The sequence below is a fragment of the Sander lucioperca genome, chromosome 14 (genome assembly GCF_008315115.2).
Source record: "Sander lucioperca isolate FBNREF2018 chromosome 14, SLUC_FBN_1.2, whole genome shotgun sequence".
In the NCBI taxonomy this organism is placed as follows: Eukaryota; Metazoa; Chordata; class Actinopteri; order Perciformes; family Percidae; genus Sander; species Sander lucioperca.
Window position 1 is genome coordinate 17,664,773 of NC_050186.1, and position 17,094 is coordinate 17,681,866.

The 17,094-nt window shown below is 39.8% G+C and overlaps 1 protein-coding gene across 1 annotated transcript in view; it reads right to left on the minus strand.

Annotated features, from left to right (window-relative positions):
* The window catches only part of ext1b (exostosin glycosyltransferase 1b), a 129,389-nt gene continuing 112,295 nt past the window's right edge, over nucleotides 1-17,094 (minus strand). Inside the window, exons 8-11 of the mRNA XM_031295908.2 lie at nucleotides 10,433-10,522; nucleotides 7,762-7,922; nucleotides 5,665-5,836; nucleotides 1-4,143 (exon numbers count right to left, since the gene is read on the minus strand). Of these exons, the coding sequence (XP_031151768.1) occupies nucleotides 3,958-4,143; nucleotides 5,665-5,836; nucleotides 7,762-7,922; nucleotides 10,433-10,522 (609 nt within the window). The 3' untranslated portion in view covers nucleotides 1-3,957. The remainder of the gene's footprint in view (nucleotides 4,144-5,664; nucleotides 5,837-7,761; nucleotides 7,923-10,432; nucleotides 10,523-17,094) is intronic.

Sequence of the window (17,094 nt, forward strand, 5' to 3'; positions counted from 1 at the left end):
TACAGTTATCATCAAATATGAGTTTATTTTTTTTATAAATCATTCTTACAAAATTGGCATGTATCTATTTCATTTGTGACCTCTATAAAAGTCTTCTGTTAATTACAAGGTAGGAGGGAGGAGAAGGCATCAGGACAGCTAGGCTAGATAGAGTCCTTACAGATCAACAGATATTACTGCTGATTGGTAAAATGATACAGCCAAATCACTGATAAATAATTCCAAACAGGAAGTGGTCATATGTTGTCACCTTAGCAACAGTGTCCAAACACAAAGATGAAAACGGGGTGTTACAACAAGAGAATGGAAGCTGTGACTCATCCAGTGTATGAAGGCAGGGCTGTTCTGGTCCTGCATATGGTGCTATTGCTGCCTGTCTACTGGAAATAACAAGTCTAGGACAGACAGTGCTTGGCATGTCAAGAACTTACATGTTGATAAAAAGGCACAAATCAAGAACAGACTAGTTTTTAGCACACATGCCATTGCCACTATAAACACCAAATGCCTGGCACATTTTGGGTAAAATTCTATCATCTGTTTTAAAGCACAGAATGATAACTTGCATAATGTTCCTCCTGATCAAATGACAGACATGACAGAGGCATTTTAAGCAGATGCAGAGGTTTTCCTGGTGGCCTAAATCATATCCATCACACTCTGACGGAGCTCTGGACTCGATGATGTACAGCACGCCAACTGAAAGATGGAGCAAGTTCCTTTGCCAAGTTATCTGACCTGAAACCAAGCTTTGAACAAGGCAGTTTAAACAACTGTGTCACAGCCTCAGACCCATTATTGTAATGCATGGGGGGGTGGATGTTACTGCAGAATCTGAAAATGTTTCCATCTGGTTCAGAGGACCCAGCTGCTTATTATTTTCCATGTGTCAGTTGGCGTAGTCTTTATTGGGACTTTGCAATTTGACTCCCGCGGAGAGCTAAGATTGTGCGGCCCAATCCAATTCTAGATCACTGGTGTATGCAATCTTTTAGAGTTAAAACTCTGAAAATGTTTTCTATCTCTTGAGAGTTCTGTATGAGAAAGAGTGTGATGTATGTTTCCCTGGAAAACCAATGCAGAGTGAAACATAATATGAGCTGTATATCGGCATCTTTGTGGATTAATGTGCACAGCGTGTAGAAAATAAACCGAATAAATACCATTAACTCCCCTCGGCAATGCAGGATCAGTCTTATGTTCTCGCCATGTCATCTCAAATCATACACTGTCTTTTTTTTCTTTTCCAAAAATAAATATATGACTATGTACAGGGATTTGAAATGGGTGTTTTTTTTTCGCGAGATATCTTCAAAGCTGGGGGACGTGGTTCTCTTGAGATGATGCACATACAGTGATTCAAACGATCAGACATAAAAGGCTTGATATGGAATAAAAAGCAATACAGTATGGTTCTCTGAAGATGAAATAGGGACCAGATGCAGACCAAATGAGGAGCATGCTTTTCCAGGAATCACGTACTGTAGATGAGAGAACATTTGCTGTTTGACTCCACATTAAACAGATCATAAATCTCTCCTGGTAGACAAATAACACTCCAAACTTGAAGTCCCAGAATGCAAATACAAACATGATATTTAAAGCAATGATGTGAGAAAAAATAAAATAAAAACATAATAGTCCTGCTGGCTTTGATACATGCTGAAAAAGAGTAGCTTTGCATTAGTAGCATTTGGATATGACACTTAGTTGATAGCATGAACAACACCTTTGTTGACACTGTAAAGGCTTTAAAATACATTTTATATAAAACTATCCGTAAAACAAAATTAAAACAAATCAATGAAAAAAACTCAAAGTAATTGAATGTGTGAGACTGATACTGACGATGTTGACACACACACACACACACACACACACACACACACTTTGGCAGAGACAATGCCTGCCCAACAGAAAGGCCACTAAAAGCATGCTGCTTTCATTTAAGTGTCTGCAAACTAAATGTGCGACTGGACTGCCGTGCTCTCGGCTGCATGCTGCATGCAGACCTAATGACAGCGTGTATCAGCTCTGCTACGAGCCAGCCATTTTCACAGACAACATATCTCTTCGAAATGATCAATTAAAGGTTGAGATAGCTAGTTATTTTAGAATTTTAATCTGGTTATGCAATACCAATAAGGTAATTTAAGGTGCAAAATGTCAGGCAGTTTGATGTGGATATGATGGTGATGTGAGCAGTGGAGGGTGTGTGCGAGAAAAAAAAAACTGTCCTCCCAAGGCTAGCATTAGCCAGCAGGTCATGTTTGTGGGTCACTGCTTCCACAACACAATGGTCCATAATGTGAGAGTGTTTCATCAACAGCTTGTCCCCTGGGAATAAAACAGCACTCAAAATGAAATAGCTTTACCTAATTGAAGCCAAAGCGTATCTCTGCCTGACAAATGGAGGAGAAAACCTTTCGCCAATTTAATGGGTCTGAGGTCCTCTGATATGTCACGGAAAAAAATAATAATCATGGTGGCAGGAGAGCCACATTGGACCGATGACTACAATATTTCAACTTGAGAGCATCTAGGCATCTCAAACTGATGTAGGCAACGTGATGTGCAATAAACAATTTTAAAGGCAGACCTTGATGTCAGAATGGCACTGATGCGCTCAGCGTTAAAAATCTCTCCACAAGCACATTTGTGAAATGAAGCTGGTCACTAAAGACCTGCTATGGGCTGAAATTTTATTCCATCTCTCCCTGTAAGTTAGTGCTTGGAGGCCATGGAGGAAGAAATAAATGGGCAAAAACAAGTTTGGGTTTGAATGCAACGTTTTGCTCCATTTCATCCAGAAATGTTCATTTCACTCATTCCAACGGAGTGAAAATGTACTCCGCTTAAGCTTATGGTTGGATGAGCCAACTTCTTTTAGGCCACACACACACACACACACACACACACACACACACACACACACACACACACACACACACACACACACACACAGAAGACGGAAAGTACAGAGAGTTTGAATGGGTAAAATAAAAGATGATGAAAGTAAGTAAGAAAAAAAGATGAGAAAAGTACAACTGCTGTGGTGAGTATGAGAGTAAAATGGAATATGAAACAAGATGTTTTTCTAACTTATCTTTGTGATAACAGGGACGCAGATAGACCATTATAAATGCCATATCAGCACATCAAGAAATGAGCCGAAGATAGGACAGACAGGATGTTTTCCGGCTCAAGGATGTGTGTTGATGGGCAAGAATGTCAAGAAATAATGGCTGCTCTGCTATAAAAACCTTGTCAGGACACTTCTGTTTACCTTTTCAGCCTTGAGAATAAAAATATTACCTCTCAGAGAGGAGAAAGGGTCAACAGTGACACCAGAGAGCTGATTTGTACAGAAATCAAATCAACTTGAGAACAGGGTATCCTGGGCTATAAAGCATGGGTTTTGGTAGTCCAATATTAAGTCCTGATGCATACTGGGGAGGGTAGCTAGGGGCGACCAGTAGGATTTATGGTGGTGGGGTTGCCAGATTTGCGATCATGGACACCTTCCCTCTTCTACCGTCCTGCACACGTGCCAAGAGAGCAGGAAAGTCAATGTCGTCCATGTTCATGTTGTACAAAAAAATATTCTATCCAAGAGTTCTTGTCGTCAGTAGTGGGTGCTGTGTGTTTGCACATTTGCAAAACATACAGTACTGTTTGGCATGTCCATCAGTTTGTGTACTCCTGTTTGTCTGTCTGTGTTTGAGATTTTTGTTTGTATTTTTCATATCCAAACGCCATCTGCTTGTTTCCCATTCATCCCTTTCCACGTCAAGTCCTGGCAGCAGCGGCGCTGTGGTCATTGGCAATGTGCTGAGTGGAAGACAGAGCTGTGTCACTCCCTGTCCATCCTGCTGTAGTCCTACTACTACTCTCCACAGGGTCTCTCTCGCACGCCTCCCCCTGCGTAGGGTCTCCCCCTAGGGGGCGCCGGTCCTGTCAGAGCCTCTCAATGTCCCTGTATTTCTTGCGGAGAATGGAGACCTGGTCCTTGAACAGGACGGGGTCCAGTCTCATCTGGGAGTGGACCAGAGGCATGGCGCCAAACCAGCTGGCGAACTTGTTCATGCAGGTTTGCCGTTGGGCAAAGTGGTCCGGATCAGCCCAGCGAGAAGCCCTTGAAGACTGAAGGGAATGAAAAATGGAAGACAAAAGAACCATTTTAGAGTCATACTATTACAGTGAATAAGTATTGCTTTAGATCAGTGATTGGCAACCATGACCCCAGGGGGTACCAGTACCACTGCTCTTGCTTTGGGGTACATGGCGGATTGTGGAGTAGCTCAATTAAGTTATAATTTTATGTGGAGAAAAAGAAGAGATGACTGGTAGCTCTGTATACTCAAACGTAGATCAAACAAGTGTCGGGTGCTCTTAGAAAATGGGGAATAAAAAAAGGATAAATAGGAAGGTAATCAAAGCACTCCAAAATGACAAAGAGGAAGGAAATATTAAAAGCCTTTATTATAGTAGGTACATCATTAAAGAAGACAGCATGTTTCGACTGCTGTAGGTCTTCGTCAGGGCTTTAAACAAAGCATTTTGGAGTGCCAGAATTGCCTTCCTATTTATGATTTTATGTAACAAATTTGTAAGGAAAATAAACATCTAAATTAAATTACAAACTGGTGTGTTGCTGATCTTTAGAAAATGGTTTGCCACAATAACCAGTGAGCTAAACAGTTAAAATGATTAGCTTAAAATAATCGATTAAACATTGGAATAGTTAGCTTAAGGTAATAGATAAACAGTTGAAAGAACTACCTAAAAGTAATGAATAAAAAATTTAAATAATTTGCTAAAAGTGATGGATAAACTGTTGGCTAAAAATCACTAAGAATTCAACAGTATGAAAACCATTTGTAACAATATCCAATTTTATGTTGGACCGAAGTATACTTCAGATCCACTGAAAAATCAATTGTGTTGAACTTATTTGGAACGTGACAAGTGGTGTTGTTGATGGCATGTGGGGGTACGCCAGACAAAAAACACTGCTTTAATTAGATTATTGGCAGGAAAGGGATGTTCTCATTACATGAAAAAGACCAACAATAACAATCAGCTGCATTCATTCTTTCATTCATAGTTCAGACACTGTGACAAGAGAAAACCATTACGGAATGACAACTGACGTTAATGTGCCTCAATAAATTATCAGCCGGATCATATTCTATATTTGGGAGCAAGACTAGCAACGACAAGCCATAAAAACTGACACGACTCCTTTCTTTGCTTTTGTCTCTCCACTGTACAGTAAGTGACTTGTCCGGTTTACCCACGGGTCGTACCAAAGAATTTTAAGAGAATTATTAATGTTGATTTCATAAAGCAGCACGGGTTTGCTCCAGCTCAAAGGCCATGACACACACTGATGATGGGAAAAAAACAACTCTGGCTTCAGCATGAATCACGATTCATATAATAGGTCTACGCCTGTTACGAGTTCTATCATATCCTGTAATGTGTTTTTCATTAGTGCAAACCAGTTCTCTCAACTGGCAGTTGTCTTGTTTTTGATGTAATAGCTCTTTCATAAAAGCGCTATACGGTAATGATTCTTCTAAGTAAAAAAATTATAATATCTTTAATAAAATAAAAAATGACATGGATCCAGTCATGAGAAGGGTTTCAATAGACTCTTACCTGTCCCATCATTGTCTCCTTGTACTGTTTCTTCTGTGTAACCTTGATGGGCGGCAGCTTGGTGACAGCAGAGACCAGGAAGTTCATCAGGATGTCCTCACAGTTGGCCAGCTGGTCAACCATGCTCTTCAGACTAGTGGGCAAGTAGTTGGTGTACAGGTAATGGTAATATCTGCAAGAGAAGACAGAAAGGAGTTAGAAGAATAGAAGAGGCTACTGATCTGGATGGGTCAGTTCTTATAAGAAATTGTCTTCCTTCTAGAGATGCACCGATTGACCGGCTGGTGACCGGAATTGGCCGATTTTCACGTCATCGACCATGACCGATGCATACCGCTCAAAACCAACATTAAAAACCTACCGCCGGTAGCTAACGTTAGCAGATAAGCCCGTTGACAGCAACGGTATTGTTCATATTTATGCACAATGACCCATAAAGCAAACTTGCTAAAAAAGGAACTACACGCTGTTTTCAGGTAACGTTACTGTTGACGTTCAAACAGGCCTGTGTGTGTTTTGAGAAATATCTTTATACTGCAAGGCTATATTTATTTTATTTTTATTTGTTATTTATATATTATTTTATTGCCTTTACCTGTTTTCCCTGTTTTCATACATACAGAAGTTTAGTTTGCTAAATATATCACATTTTTTTAGTTGGATATTGGATGTAAAAAAAAAAGGAAATCTTCTATAACATTGCACTTTAGATGTGTGTGAATTTCCCCCACCAGTAGTAATTTATATAGTTCTATTTTATAGTGATCGATTATCTATTCAAAAAATGTTCTATGTTCTATGAAAAATGGTAAATTTTCTATTAAAGAAAAGATAGAAAATAAATATTTGTGTGTGTTGTAAAGTGGTTAGAAAAAAATGAAATCGGAATCGGCTAAAATCGGTATCGGCTGGTCAAACTCAATGAAAAATTGGAAATCGGAATCGGCCTAAAAATTGTAATCGGTGCATCTCTACTTCCTTCCCTAAAAAAAAATAAAAAAACTTTGTTCACTGCCTGCTCAGCACCAAATAGACACAGTAAGATACTAGCTGGTAAACATAGTGGAGCATTTAGCAGCTAAAGAGACAGGTATTTCCCTCAGAGCTAAAGGAGAGTGACAACTAGACATTTGCTATTTGGACAGAACCACGACTCTAAACTAATGATACCATTGTGCATACATCCAATATTTCAAAAACATTTTGTGTATATGTGGTCCAGGGGGTCACACAAATGCCGAGTGACTAAGAATCAAAAGGTGGAAGCATTTAAATGGAAAGGAAGCAGACTAAAGGATGATTTGCAGGTTAAGTTTGTGATGTAGAATTGTTTTTGTGGCCTCTTTTCAAAAACTGCACATCTGTGATTTGATTCAATTTCACGCGTTTTTTTCTTCATTTCCTTTTCAGTTTTCCCAATTGAACACAGTAAATTGTATATTGATTTTCATTTACATTCTACTCCAACACATTCTGAGTACATTCACAAACTTTCAGAAGATTGCTTTTGGATTATTGCCTGAAAACGTCACTGTGAAAATGAGTAATCCCACAGTTTCAGACCTTTAGAGGCAACTGAAGAGTGCCGTATGTCACAAAGAACTGCGTAGACTACTACATTTAAATGCTCCAAATATTTTAGACACCTTTACGTTCCAGGTTAAAGCCTTTGGGTATAACTCTGAGTTCATCAACAGACAACTGATTGCTCAAGTTCCTGGATGGATTGAACGACTGAGTTATTGAAAGTGATTAAGCATTTGACAAATTGACATTATTTTGGATAAAACATACCAAGTGTCAAAACACTGGTTTCCTGAGGCTGTGCAACACTGAACTACCTACTACCTACCTGCTGAACCTACTTTCATAATCTACAGATCACTGCATCAAAGTGTTATATCAGAAGAAAGATGACTGAACACTGGAGAGTAGAGTAGAGCAAAGCTGTGATCCCCATATAACAGAAGAGGAACAGAACAGAAGTAAAGAGCATGGAAGAAAACAGCAGAGCAGAACTAAACAGTGAGTAGGTAAACTGCTGTACTGGAACTAAGTTTTACGGCTCAGAAGACGACAATGAAGTGCGTACTGTACCTGTGATAGATGGCGGCCCCAGTCAGCACCATTGAATAATCGTTGGTCCATTTGGATGTGTAGCCCCAACGCTCCTTGTTGCTGTCCCAGAAGTGGCTGCGAGCGGGGTAACCTACGATTCGCTCTGGAAAACTCTGCCAGACCGTGAAGGCAAAGTCCACCTGGACAGATGATGACAGATTATATTTAGAACATTTACTATATGCATAATGGGCAGCAATTCCTAATAATTCACTCTATATATGTTGTGAATAATGCATTCATGGTTAATATTTATTTACTAATGCTTTATATCATTTATAATCAATGAATAACTTATGGGTTGCCAGGTTGTGAAAAAAAATCTTTAACATGGTGTTTATCCTCCTTCAGCAGGACACTTGATTTATCTTTTTAGATAGTTCTTTAGTTCATCAGGACAGCGCTTACCGACATATTTTGTCTGACATACCTCCACAGAGGTGAGATGAACCCAAGTACCCCTTCATCAACACCATGTAATTTATTTCAACCATTACCTTTAGCTAACTATTTCAACTGTTTAGCCATTACTTTTACCTATCTGGACCAAAAACAACTTAACATGTATAACTAACTCTATAACTGACTTGATGGCTTGTTAGAAAGTATGAAACTCGCATGTGTTTATTAAAGCTATAGAGCGTAGTTTCTGTCGCCCCCATGAGGAATTCTAAGTAATGCATAAAAAACTGTTGGCGCGTCCACATGATACAAGCCTACCGTGATCTCTGTGAACCTCCACCCGTCCTCCACGGAGTAGCTTGTAACCAAGGAGGACACGATGGATAGAAAAAAAACATGATTGACTCTTCAGAAGAGGTTATTATCTTCACTTGATTTTCTGCGTGTGAAAGTCGCCGGACGACACAATCTTCTGAACGTAGCCAGACTGAGAAATACAGAGAGAGTTGTGTGGAGCTGATCATCTTGATTAGCTTTGTAGCAACTCATTTGGCAATGGCTTGAATGTAACGGACGTTTGTTAATATAAAAAAGTTACGCACTAAAGCTTTAATGGATTGCCAACATTTAGAACTGCATTATTACCAAATCAAAGGGATAAACACTAGCCAGAGGGATTTCCATACAACCTGGCAACCCAAAAGTTGCTCTTATTAAAGGCTTATAACTGATATACAAAGCATTAGTAAAATATGTAGTAACCATTAATAAAGCAATTATTACAACACCGTAGTATTCCTGAAGGTGTTCTGTAATTTGTACATATAAAGCATGAAATACTCTTCTTAAAATGTTGAGAAATTTTATTTAGTTAGGATTCAATTTATTTTTACAGTGCACATTGTGCTAGAAAAAGAAACAAAGAAGGAAATAAATAGACAACATGGAGAACTAACAAAGGAAGTGCACACCATAGTGAAAATACAACATAGGCAAAACCACATCAAACACAAAGCAGCCTTTCCTAAGCAGCTGCCTTCTTCTGTGGCCACGATCAAAGCATTCAATCAAAAAATTAGATGAAAACATCAAAAAGGCCTCAGCTGCTCCACAAACAGCCCATTCTGCATTACACTACATATTACCACACTATACTACACTGAGAGTGTTTATATAAATGAATACTTGAATGAATGTCAAAATACACCATAAAACACATTTGTATCTTCTCTTCACAAGTGCCAAGAGGAAAGAAGAAGAGCTCTGACTCTCTTGTGTTCTTACTTTCAACACAAGAGAAAGGTAGTTGAATGATAACACAGTCACAAGGAAAATTATTTCAATGGTTGAACCAGCAACAAAAGGAAGTATTGGTGGGAAAATGGGACCATAAATAAATATGGGAAATCCTCCTGAAGAACTGGTTTGTATTTTGTTGTGAAGGACAACTCTGCTTCTCACCATCCTTAACTTAAGGGTAAAGAAAGCTGAGGATTAGGAAGAAAATTAGGATTTTGTTCTTGTTGAGAGGCTAATTTGGAGGGTGTTTAGATTGGGAAACTGTTCAGAAATCTCTGTGATGGTATTTTCGCCTGAATTTCTTTTTTTAACTTGCACTGGCATTGATGTGCCTAAAACTTATTATTTGTGTTCATGATCCAACTATGTTCAACGGAGAAGCACAGGTCGATTAGTTTTTTTGGGGCTGGATTTTCCCGTCAGTGCCAGCTCTGCCTTGCCATCTTGATCCTCTGTACAAACAGCCTTTATGAGATCTAATTCTACACTGTTCAAAGCAGCATCTGGCTTTCTATGGTGCTGCGCCAAAATGTGTCCCCGGGAAAAACAGAAACAGTCCCGACAGCATGTGGAACAAAAATGCCTAGTGCAGTGCTGCTTTGGAACAGAGGATTCGGGAGGTGCTGTGTGATTACTGGCGCCAAAACATGAGGTGGAAGATGGAAAGAAAAGGAGAAAAGGCAGACAAGAAGAGGGATAAAGTAAGGCACTGGCAGTAAAAGTTAGAGTAGTTTAAGCGACTTAAGAATCAAGCTGCAGAGCGATAACTTGAAAACACCAGGGACAAACAGAAAGAGAGAAATAAAATTGAGATAAAATGCAATCAGAGAGTTACTTTTGGGACATGGAGAGAGTTTGTCTCAGGAGGACCAGGCTATCAAGACACAGAGAAGAGGCAGAAAGAGAAATACTTTTCTATTCTACTCTATTTTATTATATTACAAGATACCTCTGTGGTGGACAACACTGTGTCTTCATCCAGGCTGAGGACAGCATCGGTCACTATGGTCTCGTAGGGCAAGAAACGACTGCTCATCACCTGCAGAGAGGGAAACATAGAGCACAAAGGGTTAAAAACACACCATTCAAATGATAACAGTTGGATTCCCCTCTTCAAACAGCATGAAGATGTGATCATTTGGTTGCCTGAAACACATTAAGGAGCAAATGTAGATCTGAAAGCTGTGGAAAATATCTGAAAAAGAAAAAAAAACCCTTGTTGTACATGTGGTCTCCATTTTTCCATTCAGCTGCATATTTTTTTGCAAACCAACAGTGTGGAGGTGTTTATTCACACGACAGCTTCCATTGAATGTTGCCATGGAAACATTAATAGCTCCATGTCATCCTAAATCATTGCAGGTTGTTTTGAGAGTTTTTTTCCAAATATTGGCTATTTTATCTAACATCTGGGAATGATTACATTTTTACCCCAAAAAATATCTTTCTCATTTTTTTTCCTCAGCAAGAACGCTTTGAGCAAAAATTATCATCATTTTGAAATAAATAAATCGATTTTTTGCTGCTTATTCAGTTTCAGGTAGCGATGGCAGCAGACTTAGTAAGTTACCCTAGATTAACTTCATCCTAGTCACGTACTTCAGTGCCTCCTGGAGAAGACGGATTCTTTTAAGTCACCCGGTTCGTATCGGTCACTCGCCACTAGGGAATTAACTCATGAACAACTCTTTTGGTTCACCTACAACCTTGCACTCGTGAACAACTCGTTCTTCAGCTCAGTGGGTGTGCTTTGTGCTACTGAGTTCTCTCACTGAACAAGAGTGTCACTGAGGCTGCGGCTTGAAGCTATGAATGATTCATTCACAAATCTTACATCACTACCCTCCAGCATGTCCTGGTCTGCCCTGAGTCTCCTCCCACTTTGACAGTCTAAAGAGGGTCAACTAGGAGGCATCCTAATCAGATGCCTAAACCACGCTAAGGATGCTAATGGAGGCTACAGAGAAGCGATTATACTATGTTAAAACGTGATAACTGATGTTTTTGGTCACTTTCATAACAGAAACAAGCTGTCAACACAACACTGACATGATCACCTTTAATGTTGATATGGCTTAGAGATTCATGGAAGACAACAACAAGCCATCACATCAACAAACAGCAGCGCTGGCCTCCCATTGTTTCATTGTTGAGTGCTGATACAAGTTTCCATTATTACTGCAGAGTCGTCTTTCTATTTTAAATCAATGAAAACACATGAATGCAGCACATAAGACACGAGTCATGTGTCCTACATATGGCACAAATTTACCGTTCCTATCAACCACTGTTGAAACAGAATGCGTATATTTAACGGCAAATTAAACCAAACAATGTTATACACAACAGTCCTTGAATATTTACAGGAAGCAGAGAGAGTGGTAGTGGCTGGGGCCTGGTGGGCGGATGGAGAGACCAACACCTTAAGGACATTGAGACAGGGAGTCTTTTAGTCTGTTGCTGTGATGAAACGCGTTCGGACGAGAAAACAGCAGCTTCTTATTGAGGAAGTGTGTGTGTATTGTAAACTGGATGTGTGTTCAAACTCAAACAGCCTCCCACACAAACAAGAAACAGCTAACAGTGCATGGGTTTATTGGACGTAGACACACAAACACATCCACACTATATACACACTAACAGCCTGTTATTAAGTTACTCAGCACAGCTCTAAAAAGGTCAGAACTCTGCAAGAATATGTGTTCTTTTAAAACACAACCTGCACTTAAAAAGCCACATTTGCATTGAAGAATAGTCAATGTTAACCTCGTTTCTCTACAAAAACCTGGCATTGTCTGCCTGCTGCGCTCAAGCAGAGTGACCTCAGTCTCAACAGGTTTGCATCACTCCTACGGCCGAGGGCAGCATCAAGCACCAAAAGAAATGCAAGAAATGATATGCAAGGCATACTGCCGAGCTGTGTGAAGCTCGACAGTATGCCTTGCTGCACCTAATGATTACTTTTATTATCGACCGACTTTTAGTGAATAAAATGTCATAAAATATTGAAAAATGCTCAAGGTGGTATCTTGATATTGCTTATTTAATCTAATCGACATAAAAAAAACTCAAAGATTTTCATTTTACAATTACATAAATGATCAAATTAGTGCTGTCAAACGATTAAAATATTTAATTAATCACGATTAATCGCATTAATGTCATAGTTAACTCGCAATTAATCGCACATTTTTATCTATTCTAAATGTCCCTAGATTTCTTTTTGTCCCATTATTTTTTCTCATTTTAATGCTCTTATCAACATGGAAAAGTGGATCGGCTTGCTTTGTGCAAATGTTTTTTTATTGAAAACAACATTGGCATACTGTAGTGTTCAATTTCACACTAACATTCTCACTGGGAGCAGTCATTCACACTTGGAGCAAATAATCTCTCAAACAATGTAACGGCTTTGACGAGGGGGCGGTTAATTCGCATCAGCTGTGTGCTTGGCCATCAAGTATGGCGTTATATATGTGTCACATTCCTGAGCGAGTAATTGTATGTTTTGAGCACAGAGAACTATATTTTGCAAGCGCATTACATTGCATTTTGAACAAAAATTAACACTCGCAAAAAATAATTCAGTTTGAGTAAACAAAAACCTATTTCGTGCACAATAAATGTATTTGCATGTCTTTCTCTGGTCGCAGGTAGACGCTGCTGCGCTCCGGTCATGTCTCCCTCGCTCAACTCTAGACACGCTCCCTCAGATTTTCACAGCGTTACAAGTGTGCCACAAAACCAACCAATCGCAGAATCAAAAGGTCAATTCTGATTGGCTGTTCGTCTCCAATTAGATCGCAAGTAGCAGGAAAGACATCTACAGGGAAACAGTCTTTAACGCAACACCTGCCGTGATGCCCTAGCAAGGGGTATCTCTGCTGTAGCCAGTGGGTACTTGGAAAGATTGTGGAGCAGCTTAACTAATTAAAATAATAATTGAATTAAATATTGATTATTATCAGCTAAAACAGCTCAACACATATGTTTAAACATATAGCGAAGTAATCAATGGTAGAAATAAACAGCTAACAGTGGCCTACTGACTTAGCTAACAGTTGAAATGATTAGCTAAAAGTAATGGATGACTTTTGAAAAATTAACCACACTTCAAGTAAAAGGCCTAGCTAGCTAGTAGAATTTCTGACCAAACCAACCTAAATGTTTACAGTTCAACTGCATGAAAATGTAAGAATATTCACTTTAATATAATAAATAGTGTGAACACATTGGGAATTGATAGGGCGGGGTATGTGAGTTTATATGACAGGGCTGTGGGGGAAACTCAGACCAGAAGGGTTGGAAAGCACTGATCTACAGTATTTTATATTATTGACCGACCGGTATATTACAGACATGCCTTAATAGTTGTGTTAATCACAATACCGTTGTTTGAATTACATATCTCCGTGTGACTAACGTCATCCTTCACAAGCAATCTAACATTAGCCCAGCATGGATAAAGTCCAGCTATGCATCCAACGTATTCATCCGAATGTTACTGCCAAGATATGGTTTCATTGTAAGACAGTGTAAACACATGACAACACTTGACGAGTCTTACAACACCTCTCTGGTCTCTAGTGAAATCATATCTTGGCAGTAGTTAGCTAACGTTTCTGCTTTTTGAGATAAATTAGCGTTAGCAACGGATAGCTCCTTCGCAAGCTAATATAGCAACATAATTCAGGTTAATAAAATACGGTAATGTAACCAAAGTGTTAAAAACTACTTAGCTACATGTGGCTATAGTGTGACAGGTCTGTCGGTACACGATCCGTTCTGCCTGCACGATCCGTTCTGCACATGCGCAAGATAATACTGTTTTACCAAAGCCCGTCTACGGAAAGCCGTTCCACTCCCTATTAAGCCCCATTGTACCTACTTTGGTTGCAGTTCCACCAGAGTTCCACTGGGGGTGATCACGGTCCAGTGCAAAATGAATGGGACCCTATGGAGCTAGACGGCTAAATTTGTCTCTTTCGCCTGATTGTCGTTGAGAAATCTCAGATTTGATTGTAGTTTTTGCAAGTTCAACATGGATTATAGGTCAAAAGTTGAATGAACGAGTACTTATGCCCTTTCTTACAGATTTCTGACATTTCTTACAGATTGAGTCGTTGTTGCCCATAACACGCTAGCATTCTGCTAATGAATGCTGATTGGTCAGTGAAGGACTGATTGCGATCGGAGATCCCGTTTGACGGCATCCGAAGCAGAACCAGAATGCCAGAGTGAATATTTCGGCGTGGTCTTTAAAACATTAGCAGACCTCTTTCTAGCATGTGTATTGACAGGGAGAGTCTAACCTGTCTACTGTGTTGTCGATGCCTCGAGAGAAAAAAGGAAGCGACTCAGAGCTTGCCGTAAAGCAGAATCTCTGGCCGTATATGTGTATGACGTCATTGACATTTTAAAAGGCTTTTTAGAACAAAAAAGCCACTTTAAAAAAATCTAACACGCAGCAGTGTGTATTTTCTTAGCCTCCCCTTTCAAATGCAACATTCAAATTACTAGACAAAAAATTATATCCTGAGAAAAGTGGATTTTGAGGGGTATAGCTCCATAGAGTCCCATTCATTCTGCACTGGCCTGTGAGCGCCCCCTATATGGAACTCTGGTGGAACTGCAACCAGTTCAGAAGCCGGAAGTAACGAGAGAGTGGAACTTCTTCCCATATTAGAAATTCTTTGGTTTTACCGAGGATACGACCTGCACGATCTGTTGCACGCTAGCCTATGGCTAGCCTCCACCGGGAAGCTAACGTTAGTTTAACTAACAGCTAATTCGGCTAACCGCTAGCTGACAGCTAGATTCAGTCTAAAATAACGTTAACTCAAACGTAATGGGAAAAGCAGGCTACAGCTAAATTAAGACTTCACAGTAATAACAATAAAGACAAGTATTGAGTGATTGTATTTTAAATGAGCACAAGTAAAGTAGAACTGACGTAACAGCTGTTATATATGTTAGGTGTTTGTTATATATGTCAACGTTTATTTTCAAGTTTTATTTTGAGGGTCTTTTAAAGTTATTACATGCTGTCTCAGCTAGCAGTTAGCCGAATTAGCTGTTAGCTAAACTAACGTTAGCTTGCCTGTGGAGGGTAACGGCAGACCGCTACAATCAGCTAGCGGTTAGCCGAATGAGCCGTTAGCTAAACTAACGTTAGCTTGCCTGTGGAGGCTAACGGCAGACCGCTACAATCAGCTAGCGGTTAGCCAAATTAGCTGTTAGCTAAACTAACGTTAGCTTGGCTGTCGACCGGAAGCATGGAACAGATCGTGCAGTGTCGTAAATCCTCGTACAACCGCGCATGCGCGAACATTTTGCGCATGTGCAGAACGGATCGTGCAGGCAGAACGGATCGTGTACCGACAAGGTCTACTGCTGTTCAGTCTCGCATTGCGAGACCTAGCTAACTTAGCTAGTTACAGTGCTGCGAGGCCTGTTCAGAGGACATGTCGGCTGCAGTGTGTGAGCTAGATTGCTTGTGAAGGATGAGTCAAACTAACGTTAAACACACAAGGAGATATAAGTCAAACAAAACAATGGCATTATAGTACACACAAATATTAAGACATTTCTGTGATATAAGTCAATAATACAAAATACTAACCGAAATGTGTTTTAATCCAGTAACATTAGTCGAACAGCTCCACTGCAGTCAGTATTTGCTGTACCAACAGGTGTTAACTGAAAAAGACTGTTCCTCCTAGATTTTTGTTTCCTGCTACTTGCGATCTAATTGGAGACGAACAGCCAATCAGAATTGACCTTTTGATTCTGCGATTGGTTGGTTTTGTGGCACACTTGTAACGCTGTGAAAATCTGAGCGAGCGTGTCTAGAGTTGAGCGCGTAGAGAGAAGAGGTTGAGAGCGAGGGAGACATGACCGGAGCGCAGCAGCGTCTACCTGCGAGCAGAGAAAGACATGCAAATACATTTATTGTGCCCGAATTAGGTTTTTGTTTACTCAAACTGAACTATTTTTTGCGAGTGTACATTTCTGTTCAAAATGCAATGTAATGCGCTTGCAAAATATAGTTATCTGTGCTCAAAACATACAATTACTCGCTCAGGAATGTGACACATATAACGCCATAATCAAGTGGTATTTCAGACTGGACGTGCTGTGATGATAGCTCAGTTCACAACGACAAAACACACAGATCACTTTGGTCTTGTCAATGGAACCATTTGGCAATTTTTTAAAAGTAAACTTTCCATTCAGAATCTTACTGGCATCCATTTCAGCGTCTCGCGCTCGCCATCCACTCAAAACATAACGTTAGCCTACTACTCTGTGGCTGGCTCGCAAGCCCAAACAAGTGTGTGCGGCGTGCCTGTTGTTTTGTTTCCGGTCTAGCTAGATCCAGTGTGGTGTTGTACTTTTTCTAACATTACTAGTTGTTGCAACAGAATGTGAAAAAAACTTTAACTGACAGCACTAGATCAAATCAATACATTTATTGGTGTTATGATTGCCTTTCATGTTTGTGATTGTTTCTTGCAGACTGTGGCTAAAGAATAAAGATGTTGTCGTTTTGAATTATGAATTTTATGATTCATGAATGAACCACTGTGCAATACTTCAACGCTTTCTGTT